The 22,151-nt window shown below is 47.4% G+C and overlaps 1 protein-coding gene across 2 annotated transcripts in view; it reads right to left on the bottom strand.

Moving 5' to 3' along the window:
• WASL (WASP like actin nucleation promoting factor) overlaps positions 1 to 22,151 on the bottom strand; it is a 181,926-nt gene that overhangs the window by 25,813 nt on the left and 133,962 nt on the right. Inside the window, exons 7-9 of one of the 2 annotated variants that reach the window (XM_063927171.1) lie at positions 21,494 to 21,536; positions 13,305 to 13,458; positions 9,327 to 9,344 (exon numbers count right to left, since the gene is read on the bottom strand). In XM_063927171.1, the coding sequence (XP_063783241.1) occupies positions 9,327 to 9,344; positions 13,305 to 13,458; positions 21,494 to 21,536 (215 nt within the window). The remainder of the gene's footprint in view (positions 1 to 9,326; positions 9,345 to 13,304; positions 13,459 to 21,493; positions 21,537 to 22,151) is intronic. The other variant, XM_063927172.1, reaches the window with a different exon arrangement.

Genomic DNA, 22,151 nt, shown 5'->3' with positions numbered 1-22,151 from the left:
CCTGAGCCTTTTACATCGGAAGAAAAACCTTTTTCTGTTCTGTGTCCAGAATCAGGCCCAAAAAGGTCAGACGCGTTGTAGGAACCAGCTGGGACTTCGGAATATTGAGAATCCAGCCGTGCTGTTGCAACGTCCTCTCAGACAGTGACACGCTGTCCAGTAACTTCTCTCGAGATCTCGCCTTTACGAGGAGATCGTCCAAGTATGGGATAATTGTGACACCCTGCTTGCGCAGGAGCACCATCATTTCCGCCATTACCTTGGTGAAAATTCTCGGGGCCGTGGAAAGCCCAAACGGCAACGTCTGAAATTGGTAATGACAGTCCTGTACCGCAAATCTCAGGAACGCCTGGTGAGGAATAAAAATCGGAACATGATGGTAAGCATCCTTTATGTCCAGGAAAACCATCCAATCCCCCCCCCTCCAGGCTGGCAATGACCGCTCTGAGAGATTCCATCTTGAACTTGAACTTTTTCAAGTACAGGTTCAGGGATTTCAGATTCAAAATGGGTCTGACCGAACCGTCCGGTTTCGGAACCACAAACAGGGTTAAGTAATACCCCTTTCCTTGCTGGAGAAGAGGAACCTTGATTATCACCTGTTGCAGATACAATTTTTGAATTGCAGTTAACACTAACTCCTTTTCTGACGGAGAAGCTGGCAGAGACTATTTGAAAAACCGTCGAGGAGGCATCTCTTCGAATTCCAGCCTGTATCCCTGAGAAACAATCTCTATTGCCCAGGGATCCACCTGTGAGTGAACCCAGACGTGGCTGAAAAATCGAAGACGTGCCCCCACTTGAGCTGACCCCCCCCAGGGAAGCCCCAGCGTCATGCGGTGGATTTTGCAGACGTAGGGGAGGACTTCTGCTCCTGGGAGCTAGCTGTGTGCAGCTTTTTTCCCTTGCCTTGACCTCTGTGGCAAGAAAGGACGATCCCCGTACCTTTTTGCTTTTATTTCAACGAAAGGACTGCATTTGGTAATGAGGTGCCTTTTTAATATGTTGTGGGGGAACATAAGGTAAAAAATTCGATTTACCAGCCGTAGCAGTAGAGACAAGGTCCGAGAGGCCTTCTCCAAACAACTCCTCCCCCTTGTAAGGCAACGACTCCATATGCCGCTTTGAGTCGGCATCCCCCGTCCATTGTCGGGTCCACAAGAGTCGCCTAGCAGAAATAGACATAGCATTTATTCTGGAGCTTAGTAAACAAATGTCTCTGAGCATCCCTCATATAGGGTGTGGTTCATCAAATCGACAGTATCTAGGTCGACAATGTTTAGGTCGACCACTATAGGTCGACAGTCACTAGGTCGACATGGATGGAAGGTCGACAGGGTTTCTTGGTCGACATGTGCTAGGTCGACAGGTCTAAAGGTCGACATGAGGATTTTTTTTTTTTTTTTTTGGTGTTGTTTTCTTCGTAGAGTGACCGGGATCCCAAATTAGTGCACCGCTTCGCTCGCCATGTTCGGGCATGGTGCCTTCGCTCCGCTACCGCTTCGCTCGGCACAGATTACCGTTCCAATCGTAGTCCACGTGGATCGTTAAGTATGATAAATTCAAAAAAAAATTTTTTTTTAAAACTCATGTCGACCTTTAGACCTGTCGACCTAGCACATGTCGACCTAGAAACCCTGTCGACCTTCCATCCATGTCGACCTAGTGACTGTCGACCTATAGTGGTCGACCTAAACATTGTCGACCTAGATACTGTCGATCTTCAGACCGGATCACATATAACGCAGCATCCTTGATATGGTATCCTTATCTAGGGTCTCAATCTCCGTAGACAAGGAATCTGTCCATGCTGCGACAGCACTACAAACCCAGGCCGATGCCATAGCCGGCCTAACAGTAGTACCAGAATATGTGTAAATGTACTTCATGGTAACTTCCTGCTTACGATCCGCAGGATCCTTGAGGGTAGCAGTATCCTGGGAAGGCAGTGCCACCTTCTTGGATAAGCGTGTCAACGCCTTGTCTACTTTAGGCGAAGATTCCCATTGTATCCTGTCCTTTTGTGGGAAGGGATACGCCATAAGAATCCTTTTGGGAACTTGTAGTCTCCTGTCTGGAGATTCCCAAGCCTTTTCGCACAATTCGCTTAGCTCAAATGAGGACGGAAAGGTGATCTCAGGCTTTTTCTCTTTATACATGTGTACCCTCGTGTCAGGGACAGGGGGTTCCTCAGTAATATGCAAAACCTCTTTAATAGCAATGATCATGTAACGAATACCTTTAGCCACTTTTGGCTGTAATTTTGCATCCTCATAGTCGACACTGGAATCTGAATCCGTGTCGGTATCTGTGTCAGTGATCTGGGATAATGTGCGTTTCTGAGACCCAGAAGGTCCCGATGCCACTGGGACAGGCATGGTCTGACTACCTGACAGATCCCTAGCCTCAGTCTTGTCTAATGTCTTATGCAATAAATTTACATTAGCATTCAAGACATTCCACATATCCATCCAGTCCGGTGTCGGCGACCTGACATTCATGCACTCCCCCTCCTCCTTAGGTGAGCCTTCATCGGCAAACATGTCGACACACGCGTACCGACACACTCCACACATACAGGGAAACTCTTTTCTGAAGACAGGTTCCCCTTTAGGCCCTTTGGAGAGACAGAGAGAGAGAGTATGCCAGCACACACCCCAGCGCTATATGACCCCGGAGAAAAACACAGAATGTTTACCCAGTAGCGCTGCTGTAATGTATAATCGCCAATTATGTGCCCCCCCCCCCTCTACTTTAAAACCCTCTTTCACCGTGTGTCAAGCAGGGGAGAGTACGGGGAGCTTCCTCTCAGTGGTGCTGTGGAGAGAAAATGGCGCTGGTGAGTGCTGAGGGAGAAGCCCCGCCTTCTCGGCGGTGGGCTACTGTCCCGCTCAAACTTTGTAAAACATGGCGGGGGCTCTTTTATATACATGTACAGTGCCCACCTATACATGTATATAGGTCATTTTGCCATAGGGAGAGGTATTCATTGCTGCCCAGGGCGCCCCCCCTGCGCCCTGCACCCTTACAGTGACCGGAGTGTGTGAGGTGTATGGGAGCAATGGCGCACAGCTGCAGTGCTATGCGTTACCTCAGTGAAGCACCCGAAAGGCTTCTGCCGCCTCAGAGTCTTCTTTCTTCCGGCTCTGTGAGGAGAACGGCGGCGTGGCTCTGGGATGAACGCCCAGGACGAACCTGTGTTCCACCTCTCTGGAGCTAATGGTGTCCAGTAGCCGAGAAGCAGAGCTTATCATTTAAGTAGGTCTACTCCTCTCTCCTCAGTCCCTCGATGCAGGGAGTCTGTTGCCAGCAGTGCTCCCTGAAAATAAGAAAAAACCTAACAAATATGCTTTCTTAGCAGGAAACTCAGGAGAGCTCCCTGCAGTGCACCCATCTCTTCTGGGCACAGTCTAAAAACTGAGGTCTGGAGGAGGGGCATAGAGGGAGGAGCCAGTGCACACCCAGAGTCTAAAGTCTTTCTTAAAGTGCCCATGTCTCCTGCGGAGCCCGTCTATTCCCTCTAGGACGTTAGAGAAAATAAGATTTTACTCACCGGTAAATCTATTTCTCGTAGTCCGTAGTGGATGCTGGGAACTCCGTAAGGACCATGGGGAATAGCGGCTCCGCAGGAGACTGGGCACAACTAAAGAAAGCTTTAGGACTACCTGGTGTGCACTGGCACCTCCCTCTATGACCCTCCTCCAGACCTCAGTTAGGATACTGTGCCCGGAAGAGCTGACACAATAAGGAAAGGATTTTGAATCCCGGGTAACTCACACCAGCCACACCAATCACACCGTATAACTCGTGATACTATACCCAGTTAACAATATGAAATATAACTGAGCCTCTCAGATGGCTCAACAATAACCCTTTAGTTAAACAATAACTATATACAAGTATTGCAGACAATCCGCACTTGGGACGGGCGCCCAGCATCCACTACGGACTACGAGAAATAGATTTACCGGTGAGTATAATCTTATTTTCTCTGACGTCCTAGTGGATGCTGGGAACTCCGTAAGGACCATGGGGATTATACCAAAGCTCCCAAACGGGCGGGAGAGTGCGGCTGACTCTGCAGCACCGAATGAGCGAACTCTAGGTCCTCCTCAGCCAGGGTATCAAACTTGTAGAATTTAGCAAATGTGTTTGACCCCGACCAAGTAGCTGCTCGGCAAAGTTGTAAAGCCGAGACCTCTCGGGCAGCCGCCCAAGAAGAGCCCACCTTCCTCGTGGAATGGGCTTTTACAGATTTAGGATGCGGCAGTCCAGCCGCAGAATGTGCAAGTTGAATCGTGCTACAGATCCAGCGAGCAATAGTCTGCTTTGAAGCAGGCGCACCCAACTTGTTGGGCGCATGCAGGATAAATAGCGAGTCAGTCTTTCTGACTCCAGCTGTCCTGGAAACATAGATTTTTAGGGCCCGGACTACGTCCAGCAACTTGGAGTCCTCCAAGTCACGAGTAGCCGCAGGCACCACAATAGGCTGGTTCAAATGAAACGCTGAAACCACCTTTGGGAGAAATTGGGGACGAGTCCTCAATTCCGCCCTATCCATATGGAAAATCAGATAAGGGCTTTTACAAGACAAAGCCGCCAATTCTGACACACGCCTGGCCGAAGCCAAGGCCAACAGCATGACCACTTTCCATGTGAGATATTTTAGTTCCATGGTTTTAAGTGGTTCAAACCAATGCGACTTTAGGAAATCCAACACCACGTTGAGATCCCAAGGTGCCACTGGGGGCACAAAAGGGGGCTGAATATGCAGCACTCCCTTAACAAATGTCTGAACTTCAGGTAGTGAAGCCAGTTCTTTTTGGAAGAAAATCGATAGAGCCGAAATCTGGACCTTAATGGAACCCAATTTGAGGCCCAAAGTCACCCCTGACTGTAGGAAGTGTAGAAATCGACCTAGCTGAAATTCCTCTGTTGGGGCCTTCCTGGCCTCACACCACGCAACATATTTCCGCCATATGCGGTGATAATGGTTTGCGGTCACTTCTTTCCTAGCTTTAATAAGCGTAGGGATAACTTCCTCCGGAATGCCCTTTTCCTTCAGAATCCGGCGTTCAACCGCCATGCCGTCAAACGCAGCCGCGGTAAGTCTTGGAACAGACAGGGCCCCTGCTGCAGCAGGTCCTGTCTGAGCGGCAGAGGCCATGGGTCCTCTGAGATCATTTCTTGAAGTTCTGGGTACCAAACTCTTCTTGGCCAATCCGGAACAATGAGTATAGTTCTTACTCCTCTCCTTCTTATTAGTCTCAGTACCTTGGGTATAAGAGGAAGAGGAGGGAACACATACACCGACCGGTACACCCACGGTGTTACCAGAGCGTCCACAGCTATCGCCTGAGGGTCCCTTGACCTGGCGCAATATCTTTTTAGCTTTTTGTTGAGGCGGGACGCCATCATGTCCACCTGTGGCCTTTCCCACCGGTGTACAATCATTTGGAAGACTTCTGGATGAAGTCCCCACTCTCCCGGGTGGAGGTCGTGTCTGCTGAGAAACTCTGCTTCCCAGTTGTCCACTCCGGGAATGAACACTGCTGACACATGATTTTCCGCCCATCGGAGAATCCTTGTGGCTTCTGCCATCGCCGTCCTGCTTCTCGTGCCGCCCTGTCGGTTTACATGGACGACCGCCGTGATGTTGTCTGACTGGATCAGTACCGGCTGGTTTTGAAGCAGGGGTTTTGCCTGACTTAGGGCATTGTAAATGGCCCTTAGTTCCAGAATATTTATGTGTAGGGAAGTCTCCTGACTTGTCCATAGTCCCTGGAAGTTTCTTCCCTGTGTGACTGCCCCCCAACCTCGAAGGCTGGCATCCGTGGTCACCAGGACCCAGTCCTGTATGCCGAATCTGCGGCCCTCTAGAAGATGAGCACTCTGCAGCCACCACAACAGCAACACCCTGGTCCTTGGAGACAGGGTCATCAGCCGATGCATCTGAAGATGCGATCCGGACCACTTGTCCAACCGATCCCACTGAAAGATCCTTGCATGGAACCTTCCGAATGGAATTGCTTCGTAAGAAGCCACCATCTTTCCCAGGACTCGCGTGCAGTGGTGCACCGACACCTGTTTTGGTTTTAGGAGGTCTCTGACTAGAGATGACAACTCCTTGGCCTTCTCCTCCGGGAGAAATACTTTTTTCTGTTCTGTGTCCAGAACCATCCCCAGGAACAGTAGACGCATTGTAGGAACCAGCTGCAACTTTGGAATATTCAGGATCCAGCCGTGCTGTTGTAACACTTCCCGAGCTAGTGCTACACCGAACAACAACTGTTCCCTGGACCTCGCCTTTATAAGGAGATCGTCCAAGTACGGGATAATTAAAACTCCCTTTCTCCGAAGGAGTATCATCATTTCGGCCATTACCTTGGTAAATACCCTCGGTGCCGTGGACAGACCAAACGGCAACGTCTGGAATTGGTAATGACAGTCCTGTACCACAAATCTGAGGTACTCCTGGTGAGGAGGGTAAATGGGGACATGCAGGTAAGCATCCTTGATGTCCAGTGATACCATGGAATCCCCCTCGTCCAGGCTTGCAATCACCGCCCTGAGCGATTCCATCTTGAACTTGAACCTTCTTATATAAGTGTTCAAGGATTTTAAATTTAAAATGGGTCTCACCGAACCGTCCGGTTTCGGTACCACAAACATTGTGGAATAGTAACCCCGTCCTTGTTGAAGGAGGGGTACCTTGATTATCACCTGCTGAGAATACAGCTTGTGAATCGCCTCCAGCACTGCCTCCCTGTCCGGGGGAGCTGTCGGCAAGGCAGATTTGAGGAAACGGCGAGGGGGAGACGTCTCGAATTCCAGCTTGTACCCCTGAGTTACTACTTGTAGAATCCATGGATCCACCCGTGAGCGAGCCCACTGGTCGCTGAAGTTCTTGAGACGGGCCCCCACCGTACCTGGCTCCGCCTGTGGAGCCCCAGCGTCATGCGGTGGACTTAGAGGAAGCGGGGGAGGACTTTTGTTCCTGGGAACTGGCTGTATGTTGCAGCTTTTTCCCTCTACCTCTGCCTCTGGGCAGAAAGGACGCGCCTCTAACCCGCTTGCCTTTCTGGGGCCGAAAGGACTGTACCTGATAATACGGTGCTTTCTTTGGCTGTGAGGGAACATGGGGTAAAAATGCTGACTTCCCAGCTGTCGCTGTGGAAACGAGGTCCGTGTGCCTTTTAGAATCTGCATCTCCTGTCCACTGCCGAGTCCACAATCCTCTCCTGGCAGAAATGGACATTGCGTTTATTTTAGATGCCAGCCGGCAAATATCCCTCTGTGCATCTCTCATGTACAAGACAGCGTCTTTAATATGCTCTACGGTTAGCAATATAGTGTCCCTGTCTAGGGTATCAATGTTTTCCGAAAGGGAATCTGACCACGCAGCTGCAGCACTGCGCATCCATGCTGAAGCAATAGCCGGTCTCAGTATAATACCTGAGTGTGTATATACAGACTTCAGGATAGCCTCCTGCTTTCTATCTGCAGGCTCCTTTAGGGCGGCCGTGTCCGGAGACGGTAGTGCCACTTTTTTTGACAGACGTGTGAGCGCTTTATCCACCCTAGGGGATGTCTCCCAACGTGACCTGTCCTCTGGCGGGAAAGGGTACGCCATTAGTAACTTTTTAGAAATTACCAGGTTCTTATCGGGGGAAGCCCACGCTTCTTCACACACTTCATTTAATTCATCAGATGGGGGAAAAACCACTGGTAGTTTTTTCTCCCCAAACATAATACCCTTTTTTGTGGTACCTGGGGTAATATCAGAAATATGCAACACATTTTTCATTGCCGTAATCATGTAACGGGTGGCTCTATTGGAATGTACACTAGGCTCATCATCGTCGACACTGGAGTCAGTATCCGTGTCAACATCTGTGTCTGCCATCTGAGGTAGCGGGCGTTTTAGAGCCCCTGATGGCTTTAGAGACGTCTGGGCAGGCACAGGCTGAGAATCCGGCTGTCCCACATCTGCTAGGTCGTCAAACCTTTTATGTAAGGAGTCGACACTGTCGCGTAATTCCTTCCACATAACCATCCACTCAGGTGTCGACCCCGCAGGGGGTGACATCACATTTATCGGCACCTGCTCCGCCTCCACATAAGCCTCCTCATCAAACATGTCGACACAGCCGTACCGACACACCGCACACACACAGGGAATGCTCTGAGGACAGGACCCCACAAAGCCCTTTGGGGAGACAGAGAGAGAGTATGTCAGCACACACCAACAGCGCTATATAACACAGGGATTAACACTATAACTGAGTGATTTTTCCCAATAGCTGCTTGTATACACAATATTGCGCCTAAATTTAGTGCCCCTCCTCTCTTTTTTACCCTATGTAGTCTGGAAACTGCAGGGGAGAGCCTGGGAGCGATCCTTCCAGCGGAGCTGTGAGGGAAAATGGTGCCAGTGTGCTGAGGGAGATAGCCCCGCCCCTTTTTTGGCGTACTTCTCCCGCTTTTTTCTATGTATATCTGGCAGGGGTATTTTACACATATATAGTCTCTATGACTATATTATGTGTTATTTGCCAGCCAAGGTACTCAATATTGCAGCCCAGGGCGCCCCCCCCCCCCAGCGCCCTGCACCCATCAGTGACCAAAGTGTGAGGTGTGCATGGGAAACAATGGCGCACAGCTGCAGTGCCGTGCGCTACCTTGATGAAGACCGAAGTCTTCTGCCGCCGATTTCCAGGACCCTCTTCTTGCTTCTGGCTCTGTAAGGGGGACGGCGGCGCGGCTCCGGGACCGGACGACCGAGGCTGGGCCTGTGTTCGATCCCTCTGGAGCTAATGGTGTCCAGTAGCCTAGAAGCCCAAGCTAGCTGCAAGCAGGTAGGTTCGCTTCTCTCCCCTTAGTCCCTCGTAGCAGTGAGTCTGTTGCCAGCAGATCTCACTGAAAATAAAAAAAACTAAAATAAACTTTCTTTTTCTAAGAGCTCAGGAGAGCCCCTAGTGTGCATCCAGCTCAGCCGGGCACACAATTCTAACTGAGGTCTGGAGGAGGGTCATAGAGGGAGGAGCCAGTGCACACCAGGTAGTCCTAAAGCTTTCTTTAGTTGTGCCCAGTCTCCTGCGGAGCTGCTATTCCCCATGGTCCTTACGGAGTTCCCAGCATCCACTAGGACGTCAGAGAAATATATTTAAATCTACGTATTTTTTTTTGTACGGCTAAGGTAGTAAACATAAAAACGCATCATATGCACACCATTCTGGTAATTCTAAAAATAAAAAAAAACATTTCACACATTACACACCATGCACATATCACATTTCTCATTGTATGCAACCTTCCATACATACCACTCCAACGTGGTGGACCTACAGAACAAATGGAGGGGACCTTTAAAATGGGCTTAAATTCTAGTTAAGAGCATATGATTAAAAAAAAAAAAAAAAACATTACATACTGGCTGGGTCAAACACACAAAAATAGCAGAAATATATATGGGTTTTGTTGAAGCATATATTTTCCTCCTTCAAAAGTATTCACAGTAAATTATGAGATAAACTTCTCTGATTAGGAAACCATACAGGATTTTATTTCATTGTTTGGACTTAAGTTTTATTAATGTTATAACCTATTTTCTAAACAGACATAAATAGTAATTGTATAAACAGGAAAGCTGGTATTCTCTCAGCCCACAATAAACTACACCCTTATAAGCCTTTGTATCATTTTATGGAAAACAAAGTTCACTTTTAAAGAGGGAGGGGATGTTAACGTCTGCTATGAACAGTTGGTTGCTTTCATATGAGCAATTGTAGGAGTTGTAGTGCTGTTGAGAGTGAAGGATAGGGATGAATCATGTTGCAGTTGTGTAAGAGAATAACAGGTTTCCTATATGTATGTGCAAACTGACTCAGGATGAATACACACAGACTTTGTAGCCAATTTAATTAGTAGCAAGACTACTACTGATACCATCAGTAATTACAATAAAGAGTTGTACATATTTGCTTTCAAGGCTATAGGGTGTGAGCATCACATGGCAACAGAACACATGATTCTACCAATGGTACTTTGTGGCTAACTGAAGCAACCCCTAAGGGTCTACATTAGAATACGTTCATTAAAACTGCATTGTGTGACTATACACGACAACGAGCTGATAATATTTTTAACAATCACTGCAGATTTGACACTGGTCCTGGAAAGAATTGTGGAGCCCAAAAACAATGAGTCAATATTCCTGGAATCATGAAAATAGTAACCACATAATAATTAACACAACACCAGAAAGAAACATTTAGGGGTGCATCCTATTACCAGCGTTAATTTAAAGCATGGCAAAAACATGAATTTACCACGAAGGGCTATCCAATTACAGTCCGTTTTTACAGGGCAGTAAATTACTCCGTATCGCACGGAAACACATTCTGCAAAAAAAACTGCAGACCTACGTGCTTCTATGGCAGTGATTGCGACTTCTGAGAAAACTTTACGGGGATTTGGTCTCACCTGCATGAAGCAGGCGATCTAAACCCCCGATAAGCGGCAGCCCTCAGGGCTAATAGGAAAGCCCCAGGCATGCTAATTTGCTGCAGTAAATTGAAAAACCTATAGTGTATAAATATAAGAGGATCTTAAAAAATAAATGACCAGCCAATCAGCTTCCTCACTGCCATGTCACATGCTGGGTTTGAAAAATGACAGGAGCTGGTTGGCTGGTACCTTATCACTCTTTATCCACTTTAACTCTTGTTCAGGCTTAGGGGGTAATTCAGAGTTGATCGAAGTAGCAAATTTGTTAGCAGTTGGGTAAAACCATGTGCACTGCAGGTGGGGCAGATATAACATATGCAGAGAGATAGATTTTGGTGGGTTATATTGTTTCTGTGCAGGGTAAATACTGGCTGCTTTATTTTTACACTGCAATTTAGATTTCAGTTTAAACACACCCCACCCAAATCTAACTCTCCCTGCACATGTTACATCTGCCCCCCCCCCTGCACTACACATGGTTTTGCCCAACTGCTAACAAATTTGCTGCTGTGATCAACTCTGAATTACCCCCTTAGTACATCTGGGCCTAAGGGGTAAATGCAGCACGGATCGAAAGCTCCCCCGTTCGGCGATTTCTCCCGAACACACAGTAGATGTAATATCATTCTTTATGGGGAAAAAGCGATATATGCACGTTATGTTATGTGCCGCAGATAGCGCTTCCCCTGATGTATAATGCCGGTGAAGCGCTATTGTTAGCAGGGACGGTATGGGCCGCTGCCTTATTGGTGCCTCTATTGTTAGATAGAGCACCGATGAGCTGGCTTACTTATGAACGTTCGGTGTGACCGAACGTTCGTCTCTTCTACCTTCTTCCTCTTTGGCTGCCGGACCCAGCGCTGCACTGTCCTTTGAAGATACTCCATTTTTTTTTTTTCCTTAGTAAAAAAAACCTTTGTCTCCGGCGTCCACAACAACAATCCGCGCATGTGCCAGCCTAACTCCCGAACTGCACGCTGGGAGTTACTGGACAGTGCAGGCGCGGAAGAAGTGACTGTAGCCAAAGCGGACGCCCATTATGGGAGGACGCATATCACCAGAGGGGTGTGATAACGCGCTCCCATAAACGTACACGGCAGGGTTATTAAATTCACCGGAAAAGAGGTCCCGCTTCACCACGATAATGCAGTGAAGTGGGACCCTGCTTATAACCAATCTTATGGCCATTTTAATAATACCCCACAATGTTTTAGCTCAGTGCTGAAGCGCTGTGTCTCCCTGTCCTTGCCGGCTTTTCTGTGCAGTTGTGGGATCTCGCTACTCACGCGAGATCCCACACGCAGTCAGGAGCGAGCACCCGCCACAGCCAGGGACAACTCTGTCCATGCTGTGGTCTATGGGCATCGGCACCTGCAGCTGTCGATATAGACAGCTGCAGGTGTCGGAACGGTCAGTCATACATTGCCAACTCTTATTGGACTGCTATCTTTTAGCGCCCGTCACACTGCAGACACCGCTGCCTTTATACATGGGGGAGAAGCGGTATAGCGCACATAACGTTCACTGATACTGCTTCTGCTCCATAATGACGGGTAATACATTTACCCAAAATTCCTAATCCCAAATTTGCTTCTGCCCAATATAAATCACAAGTGTACTCATCTAGCAAGCAAGACCGCAGAAGAAAGTCAGGAGAAATTGAAATGCTCATATCAGCCTCATAATGCAAAACCCAGGGATAAGAGGGGAAGACGACAAATGAATATTCAGTATCTCTTCTGAACTACAAATCACTAGTACAGTAGCGTATCAATGGAAAGGACCATAACGTCTACTTTCTTAGTTATGGAGACATTAAGATGAATAAGGAAAGGTAAAATAAAGCGTTATTTAGACATCAAAAGGTGCTGACAGCCTGATGTCTAGATTAACATCTATAATAGACTCTATGAAGCAGTGAAAAGAGTGAAGAAGTGAGCCTGTGGAGAAGTTGCCCATGGCAACCAATCAGCTGCTCCGTACAATTGTATAGTATGCAAATTATAAATGTTACTTCAATGCGGATTGCTTGCCATGGGCAACTTCTCTACTGGCTCACTTCTCTACACTTTTCACTGCTTCATGAATAGACACCTCAGTTTCTTGATTCTGCAGTGCATGTTAAGTTACAACAATGGGGTCAATTCAATTAAGGGAGATATTCTCACTATATGCCGCACTTTTGGTAGCCACAGACTCGCTAGGACTGCGTCAAAAATCAGCAAGTCCGGTGTGAGATCAGGCTGCAAGGAAGGGGAAGGAGTTCCACTGCTGGCATTTACACGCTGTTGCAACAGGAACTTACCCTATTCGCCCCAAATTTAATTGTCCACACTGTTGCAAACCGATGTCACTAAGTTGAAAACCGACAACCTAAAAGTCTATACACATATAATCATTATTACGCCATAGAATAATTTTACAGAAGTTTGTAGCTAACTGGCTTAACTAGTTTGGCTCTATTCAGAGAACCTTGGTGACCCAGCATGCTAACAATACCTACTGTATACTAAAGACACACACACACACACACACACACACACACACACATACATACAAAGGGGATATTTATCATAGCATGGAGAAAGATAAAAGTGGAGAGATAAAAACACTAACCAATTTGCTTCTAACTATAATCTCACAGACTGTGATTGAAAAATGATAGTTAGGAGCCGATTGGTTAGTGCTTTATGGTTATCAATTTGAATTTTCTCCATGCAGTGATAAATAACCCGCAAAATCACAATTTTACAAATGATACATCCATTACAGAGCTGATTTCATATAGAACTTACCCTGTCGACGCAACTCATTTTTTACAGCTTCAACACCTCCTGTTTTTTCGATAAAATCATAAATGACCTTTGAAGTTTCCTTATCTTTAAGCTGAGCTTCAGAGATACCACATAAGTCAAACAGTTTTTTCAGTTCTGGGTCCAAATTATTTACCTAAAGAAAACAAAAAAGAAACCATGCAACAGTGTCAGCCAGTGGAAGAAAAACATAGAATATCTTAACTGACATAGTAAAGAATGATAAAACAAGCAAAAATAAGATTTTACTTACCGGTAAATCTATTTCTCGTAGTCCGTAGTGGATGCTGGGGACTCCGTAAGGAATAGACGGGCTCCGCAGGAGACATGGGCACTTTAAGAAAGAATTTAGATTCTGGTGTGCTCTGGCTCCTCCCTCTATGTCCCTCCTCCAGACCTCAGTTAGAGAAACTGTGCCCGGAAGAGCTGACAGTACAAGGAAAGGATTTTGATAATCCAGGGCAAGATACATACCAGCCACACCAATCACACCGTATAACTTGTGATAACCTTACCCAGTTAACAGTATGAACAACAACAGAGCATCAGTTCAACCCTGATGCAACTATAACATAACCCTTATTTAAGCAATAACTATATACAAGCATTGCAGAAGAAGTCCGCACTTGGGACGGGCGCCCAGCATCCACTACGGACTACGAGAAATAGATTTACCGGTAAGTAAAATCTTATTTTCTCTAACGTCCTAGTGGATGCTGGGGACTCCGTAAGGACCATGGGGATTATACCAAAGCTCCCAAACGGGCGGGAGAGTGCAGATGACTCTGCAGCACCGATTAAGCAAACACAAGGTCCTCCTCAGGCAGGGTATCAAACTTGTAGAACTTTGCAAAAGTGTTTGAACCTGACCAAGTAGCCGCTCGGCAAAGCTGTAATGCCGAGACCCCTCGGGCAGCCGCCCAAGAAGAGCCCACCTTCCTTGTGGAATGGGCCTTAACCGATTTAGGCAGCGGCAATCCAGCCGCAGAATGAGCCTGCTGAATCGTGTTACAGATCCAGCGAGCAATAGTTTGCTTTGAAGCAGGCGCCCCAAGCTTGTTGGAAGCATACAGGATAAACAAAGATTCTGTTTTCCTGACCCTAGCCGTTCTGGCTACATAAACCTTCAAAGCCCTGACCACATCAAGTAACTCGGAATCCTCCAAGTCAGTAGTAGCCACAGGCACCACAATAGGTTGGTTTATATGAAAGGATGCAACCACATTCGGCAGAAATTGTGGGCGGGTCCGCAATTCTGCTCTATCTGCATGGAAAACCAGATAGGGGCTTTTATGTGACAAAGCAGCCAATTCTGACACACGCCTAGCCGAAGCCAAGGCTATTAGCATGACCACCTTCCACGTGAGATATTTCAATTCCACCGTTTTGAGTGGTTCAAACCAGTGGGATTTCAGGAAACTCAACACCACGTTAAGATCCCAAGGTGCCACTGGAGGCACAAAAGGGGGCTGAATATGCAGCACTCCCTTTACAAACGTCTGAACTTCAGGTAGAGAAGCCAGTTCTTTTTGAAAGAAAATGGATAGGGCCGAAATCTGGACCTTAACGGAACCCAATTTTAGGCCCAAAGTCACTCCCGACTGTAGGAAGTGAAGGAAACGGCCCAGCTGGAATTCCTCCGTAGGGGCATTCCTGGCCTCACACCAAGCAACATATTTTCGCCATATACGGTGATAATGTTGAGCCGTCACGTCCTTCCTAGCCTTTATCAGCGTAGGAATAACCTCACCCGGAATGCTTTTTTCTGCTAGGATCCGGCGTTCAACCGCCATGCCGTCAAACGCAGCCGCTGTAAGTCTTGGAACAGACAGGGCCCCTGTTGCAACAAGTCTTGTCTTAGAGGCAGAGGCCACGGGTCCTCAGTGAGCATTTCTTGCAGCTCTGGATACCAAGTCCTTCTTGGCCAATCCGGAACAATGAGTATTGTTCTCACTCCTCTTTTTCTTATGATTCTCAGCACCTTGGGTATGAGTGGAAGAGAAGGAAATACATAGACCGACTGGAACACCCACGGTGTCACCAGTGCGTCCACAGCTATCGCCTGAGGGTCTCTTGACCTGGTGCAATACCTCTGTAGCTTTTTGTTGAGGCGGGATGTCATCATGTCCACCTGTGGCAGTTCCCACCGACTTGCAATCTGCTTGAAGACTTCTTGATGAAGTCCCCACTCTCCCGGGTGGAGGTCGTGCCTGCTGAGGAAATCTGCTTCCCAGTTGTCCACTCCCGGAATGAACACTGCTGACAGTGCGCTTACGTGATTCTCCGCCCAGCGAAGAATTCTGGTGGCTTCCACCATCGCCACCCTGCTCCTTGTGCCGCCTTGGCGGTTTACATGAGCCACTGCGGTGATGTCGTCTGACTGAATCAGAACCGGTTGGTCGCGAAGCAGGGTCTCCGCTTGACGTAGGGCGTTGTATATGGCCCTTAGTTCCAGGATGTTGATGTGAAGGCAAGTTTCCTGACTTGACCACAGACCTTGGAAATTTCTTCCCTGTGTGACTGCCCCCCCACCCTCGGAGGCTTGAATCCGTGGTCACCAGGACCCAGTCCTGAATGCCGAATCTGCGGCCCTCGAGAAGGTGAGCACTCTGCAGCCACCACAGGAGAGACACCCTGGCCCTGGGGGATAGGGTGATTAACCGATGCATCTGAAGATGTGATCCGGACCATTTTTCCAGTAAATCCCATTGAAAGGTCCTCGCATGGAACCTGCCGAAGGGAATGGCCTCGTATGATGCCACCATCTTTCCCAGGACTCGCGTGCAATGATGCACCGACACCTGTTTTGGTTTTAATAGGTGTCTGACCAGTGTCATGAGTTCCTGAGCCTTCTCCATCGGGAGATAAACCCTTTTCTGGTCTGTGTCCAGAATCATGCCCAGGAAAGGCAGACGAGTTGTAGGAATCAACTGCAACTTTGGAATATTTAGAATCCAGCCGTGTTGTCGTAACACTTCCAGAGAGCGTGCTACGCTGATCGGCAACTGCTCTCTTGACCTCGCTTTTATGAGGAGATCGTCCAAGTATGGGATAATTGTGACCCCTTGCTTCCGCAGGAGTACCATCATTTCCGCCATTACCTTGGTAAATATTCTCGGTGCCGTGGAGAGACCAAACGGCAACGTCTGAAATAGGTAATGACAATCCTGTACCACAAATCTGAGGTACGCCTGATGAGGTGGATAAATGGGGACATGAAGGTATGCATCCTGTATGTCCAGAGATACCATAAAATCCCCCCCTTCCAGGCTTGCGATGACCGCTCTGAGCGATTCCATCTTGAACTTGAACCTTTTCAGGTATATGTTCAGGGATTTTAAATTCAATATGGGTCTGACCGAACCGTCCGGTTTCGGTACTACAAACATGGTCGAATAATAACTCCTTCCTTGCTGAAGGAGGGGAACCTTGACAACCGCCTGTTGAAGATACAATTTGTGAATTGCAGTTAACACTATTTCCCTCTCGAGGGGGGAAGCTGGCAGGGCCGATTTGAGGTATCGGTGAGGGGGCATCTCTTCGAATTCCAGCTTGTATCCCTGAGACACAATATCTATTGCCCAGGGATCCAACTGGGAGTGTACCCACTTGTGGCTGAAATTTCGGAGACGGGCCCCCACCGGGCCTAGCTCCGCCTGTGGAGCCCCAGCGTCATGCGGTGGATTTAGTGGAAGCCGGGGAGGACTTCTGTTCCTGGGAACTAGCTGCGTTGTGCAGCTTCCTTCCTCTGCCCCTGGCAAGAAAGGACGCACCTCGGACTTTCTTGCCTTTTTGTGTTCGAAAGGACTGCATTTGGTAATACGGTGCTTTCTTAGGTTGTGAGGAAACATATGGCTAAAAATTTGACTTTCCAGCAGTAGCTGTGGAGACCAGGTCCGAGAGACTCTCCCCAAACAATTCCTCACCCTTGTAAGGTAAAACCTCCATGTGCCTTTTTGAGTCGGCATCACCTGTCCATTGCAGAGTCCACAGGACCCTTCTGGCAGAAATCAACATAGCATTTATTCTAGAACCCAGTAGACTAATGTCTCTTTGAGCATCTCTCATATATAGGACAGCGTCTTTTATATGCCCCAGGGTCATTAATATAGTATCCTTGTCTAAGGTATCAAGTTCCTCAGACAGGGTGTCCGTCCATGCTGCTACAGCACTACACACCCAGGCCGACGCGATCGCTGGCCTCAGTAAGGTACCTGAATGTGTATAAATGGACTTCAGGGTACCCTCTTGCTTTCTATCCGCAGCATCTTTGAGGGTGGCCGTATCCTGTGACGGCAGGGTTTCCCTCTTGGATAAGCGTGTTAAAGCTTTGTCCACCCTAGGGGAGGATTCCCAGCGTAACCTGTCCGTTGGCAGGAAAGGATACGCCATAAGCATCCGTTTGGAAATCTGCAGTTATTTATCTGGAGATTCCCAAGACTTTTCACATAACTCATTTAGCTCGTGTGAAGGGGGAAAGGTCACCACCTGCCTTTTTTCCCCATACATATGAACCCTCTTGTCAGGGACTGGGGTTTCCTCTGTGATGTGCAACACATCCTTAATTGCTATAATCATATTACTGATGGATTTAGCCAATTTAGGCTGTAACTTTGCATCATTGTAATCGACACTGGAGTCAGAATCCATGTCGGTATCTGTGTCAACAATTTGGGATAGTGGGCGCTTCTGAGACCCTGACGGCCTCTGCGACATAGGATCAGGCACGGGCTGAGACCCTGGCTGTCCTAAGGTTTCAGCTTTATCCAACCTTTTATGCAAGGTATTAACATTATCATTTAAAACCTTCCACATATCCAACCAATCAGGTGTTGGCACCGTCCGCGGAGACACCACATTCATTTGCTCCCGCTCTGTTTCCACATAGCCTTCCTCGTCAAACATGTCGACACAAGCGTACCGACACACCACACACACAGGGAATGCTCTTTTTGAAGACAGTTCCCCCACAAGGCCCTTTGGAGAGAGAGAGAGAGAGTATGCCAGCACACACCCCAGCGCTATATAACCCAGGAATAACACAGTAACTTAATGTTAACCCAGTAGCCACTGTTTATATTCATTTTTGCGCCTAATTATGTGCCCCCCCTCTCTTTTTACCCTCTTCTACCGTGTATCTGCAGGGGAGAGCCTGGGGAGCTTCCTCTCAGCGGAACTGTGGAGAAAAAATGGCGCTGGTGAGTGCTGAGGAAGAAGCCCCGCCCCCTCAGCGGCGGGTTTCTGTCCCGCTTCAATGTACAATTTTTGGCGGGGGCTCATACATATATACAGTGCCCAACTGTATATATGCTAAAGCAGCCGTGGCCAACCTGTGGCTCTTGAGCCGCATGTGGCTCTTTCTTTATTCTAATGTGGCTCCCGACACTCAGTCACCTGACCACAACAGATCCTGGAAACTGGTGCACTCCAACCAGACACACAGCAGCACTTCGGCGACTGAAAACTGAGGGAGCCAGATACTGGGCTGTAGTGACATATGAGGGTGGGCTGGAGTGACACAAGGTGGAGCTGGCTGGAGTGACACAGAAAGATCCTGGTAGGAGAGACATAATGGGGGAGCTGACTGGAGTGATACAGGAGGGTGCTGGTAAGAGTGACACAATGGGGAGCTGGCTGCAGTGACAAAGGAGAATCCTGGCAGGAGAGACACAATGGGGAGCTGGCTGGAGTGACACATGGAGGAGCTGAAGTGTATTATGTGAATATGGCCTTTTCAATCTATTTTATGTTGATCTGGATTTTTCAATTATTTTATGTGGAAGTGTCCTTTTCAATGTATTTTATGTTGATTCTGGCTTTAAAATTTATTTTATGTGGATCTAGCATTTCATTGTCTTTTATACCAGGCGTGTGGTTTAGCAGACACAAGGTCACACCCCATTTTTGCACACGCGCCTTTGGCTTGACATCGGCTCTTTGACGTACCTAACAAGATTTTTTGGCTCTTTGTCTATGACTGTTGGCCACCCCTGTGCTAAAGTTTTGCCAAAGAGGTCCCAATTGCTACCCCCCCCCTCCCCCTTCCTGCGCCCTGCACCCTTACAGTGACCGGAGTATGTGAGGTGTGTGTGGGAGCAATGGCGCACGGCCGCAGTGCTGTGCGCTACCTCAGTGAAGACTGGAGTCTTCTGCCGCCGATTTCGAAGTCTTCTTGCTTCTTATGCTCACCCGTCTTCTGGCTCTGCGAGGGGGACGGCGGCGCGGCTCTGGGATCGGACGACGAGGGTGAGATCCTGTGTACGATCCCTCTGGAGCTAATGGTGTCCAGTAGCCTAAGAAGCAGGACCTATCTTCAGAGAGTAGGGCTGCTTCTCTCTCCTCTGTCCCACGATGCAGAGAGTCTGTTGCCAGCAGAGCTCCCTGAAAATAAAAAACCTAACAAAATACTTTCTTACAGCAAGCTCAGGAGAGCTCACTAAACAGCACCCAGCTCGTCCGGGCACAGATTCAAACTGAGGTCTGGAGGAGGGACATAGAGGGAGGAGCCAGAGCACACCAGAATCTAAATTCTTTCTTATAGTGCCCATGTCTCCTGCGGAGCCCGTCTATTCCCCATGGTACTTACGGAGTCCCCAGCATCCACTAGGACGTTAGAGAAAGTCTGTTAACTTGATCAGCATATGAAAACTGCCCACCACAATGCAATGGTAAAATTTACAAAAAGAACTGCTGCAATTCAATGCTCAGCAATCTTCGATGGTCTTCTACATTTGCGTATCATAATAATAATAATAATAATCATTTTATTTCTATATCGCTCTCTCGAACAGGACTCAAGGCGCTTTACAGACATCAAGAACAATGCACATAATGTAGAAGATTTACGGACTACAGCAGCAGACAAGACACACAGACATTAAAAAGAAAACATTGTGCACACAGTAAGCATAATGCAGGCTTGGTGTAGGCATTTTGGGTAATAGCTTCCATGGGTTGTGTATTCCACACTCAGAAGGTACCACGTGAGGCAGCCTGCTTGGGATTAACCTGGGTGGAATAGTCTACTCCTAGAAGACATGACGGGTGTGGTATAATAGATAGACAGTGTCTAGTTAGACAGTCAATAGACAGACACCACATGTTAGACAGTCAAAAGGTTGACGGGGTCAAAAGGTCAACATGAAAAAAGTAGACAATACAAAAGGCAGAGTCAAAAGGTCGACATTAAAATGGTTGACATGAAAAAGCTAGACACCATTTTTTTTTTTTTGCATTTTTGAGGTTTGTGTGGATAGTTTTCATCTGGGACCCCAAGTTGTAGAAAGGTATCCACTCGCCACAAGGTTTATAACCAACTCTATGCCAACATGGATAGAGAAGGTATGAAATAGTCCAAATACATGTGAAATTACAAATAAAACCCCTTTTTTTTGTTGACCAATTTCATGTCAACCTTTTGTACCATCTACCTTTTTCATGTTGACCTCTTGACCCTGTCAACCTAATGTCTGTCTAACATATGGTGCCTATCTATTGACTGTCTAACTAGACACTGTCCATCTATCATCCAGATACCGATATGACATAAAATGGGGTAATTACAGTGTCCTAACACTCAAGAGGAGGGACCCAAAAAAACGGTCAGGTTCATGTATTTGACATCTTATCCACAAGCGTTCCAGATGAGGAAACCTTGTTGGGAGCACTACGAAGGTTACATTGTGGGAGGTGAACCATACAAGGGTCCAATACATATACTGAAAACGGATAGTAGTGTAGCAGCAGGCGCAAGTTCATGTAAATACTACTACCAAAAGAATGAAATAATAAATTTTCTGTATATGCATAAACATGTCTGAGAAAAACACCATTTTAGTAAGTTGAATGACTGTCTACAATTATTTAGGGAAGAAATTGTATTAGAAAGACTGTTGTTATTATTATCTATTATAGAAAATATCACAAGTTAATACAGTTGTTGCAGCTGGATGTTCAGCTATGTGGGCTATGTAATGAGTTGTAATAGCAAGTAAGTTATGAGCACATTATATAGTTATAATGTTTAACTGGAAAAGCGAGTGCCTTTACTTACAATACAGTTCTTGGCCACAAGATGGCGCTTGACATGCAATAATGTACATTAGACCATTAAAATGATTTTATTAAATATCTTTTTACATGTTAAAAAGTGTTCATTACAACATACTTACATCAAACCCAGTATTTGGATCCCATCCCACATGTCCAATGTGCCTAAGCAAAATATATTAAGGTTGATGTTAGCAACTATAAAAATTAACAGTTTCTTAAAAGCACACCATATTCTGTTGCGCTTTACAACAACAGTAATAGAACAAAACTGGGTAATAAAAGACAGAAAGAGGTAGGAAGGCCCTGCTCGCAAGATTACAATCTACAGGAAATATTCTGAGGTTGAGAAAGCATGCAATACCAGTCATTACCCAAATACAAAGATTTACTAGCTGAGTGTTGGTTTCCGCCATACTAGAGAGAGCAGGGGGATTTAACATGTGGCCCGCCAGCTGCTGTGAAACTACACATCTCAGCATGCCCTACAACAGTTTTAGCATGCCCTAACAGCACAATTGTGGCAGGGCTTACCGGGATGTGTAGTTCCACGTCAGCTGGCGGGCCACATGCGGAATACGGGTGGTATTCATGTGACCGCCGGTCAGCTGACCGACAGTCACATGACCTCCTCCACGAGCCCGACGGCTCACTATCCCGATGGTCGGCATGCCGACCAACAGGGACTATTTCCACTCGTGGGTGTCCACGACACCCATAGAGTGGGAACAGAACCCGTTGCGACCGCAGGTCGCCACCGAGCCCGCAGCGTGGCGAGCG

The sequence above is a fragment of the Pseudophryne corroboree genome, chromosome 6 (assembly GCF_028390025.1).
Source record: "Pseudophryne corroboree isolate aPseCor3 chromosome 6, aPseCor3.hap2, whole genome shotgun sequence".
NCBI lineage: Eukaryota > Metazoa > Chordata > Amphibia > Anura > Myobatrachidae > Pseudophryne > Pseudophryne corroboree.
The sequence above is the reverse complement of the archived record's forward strand: the minus strand, read 5'-3'. Positions and strand labels throughout refer to the sequence as shown.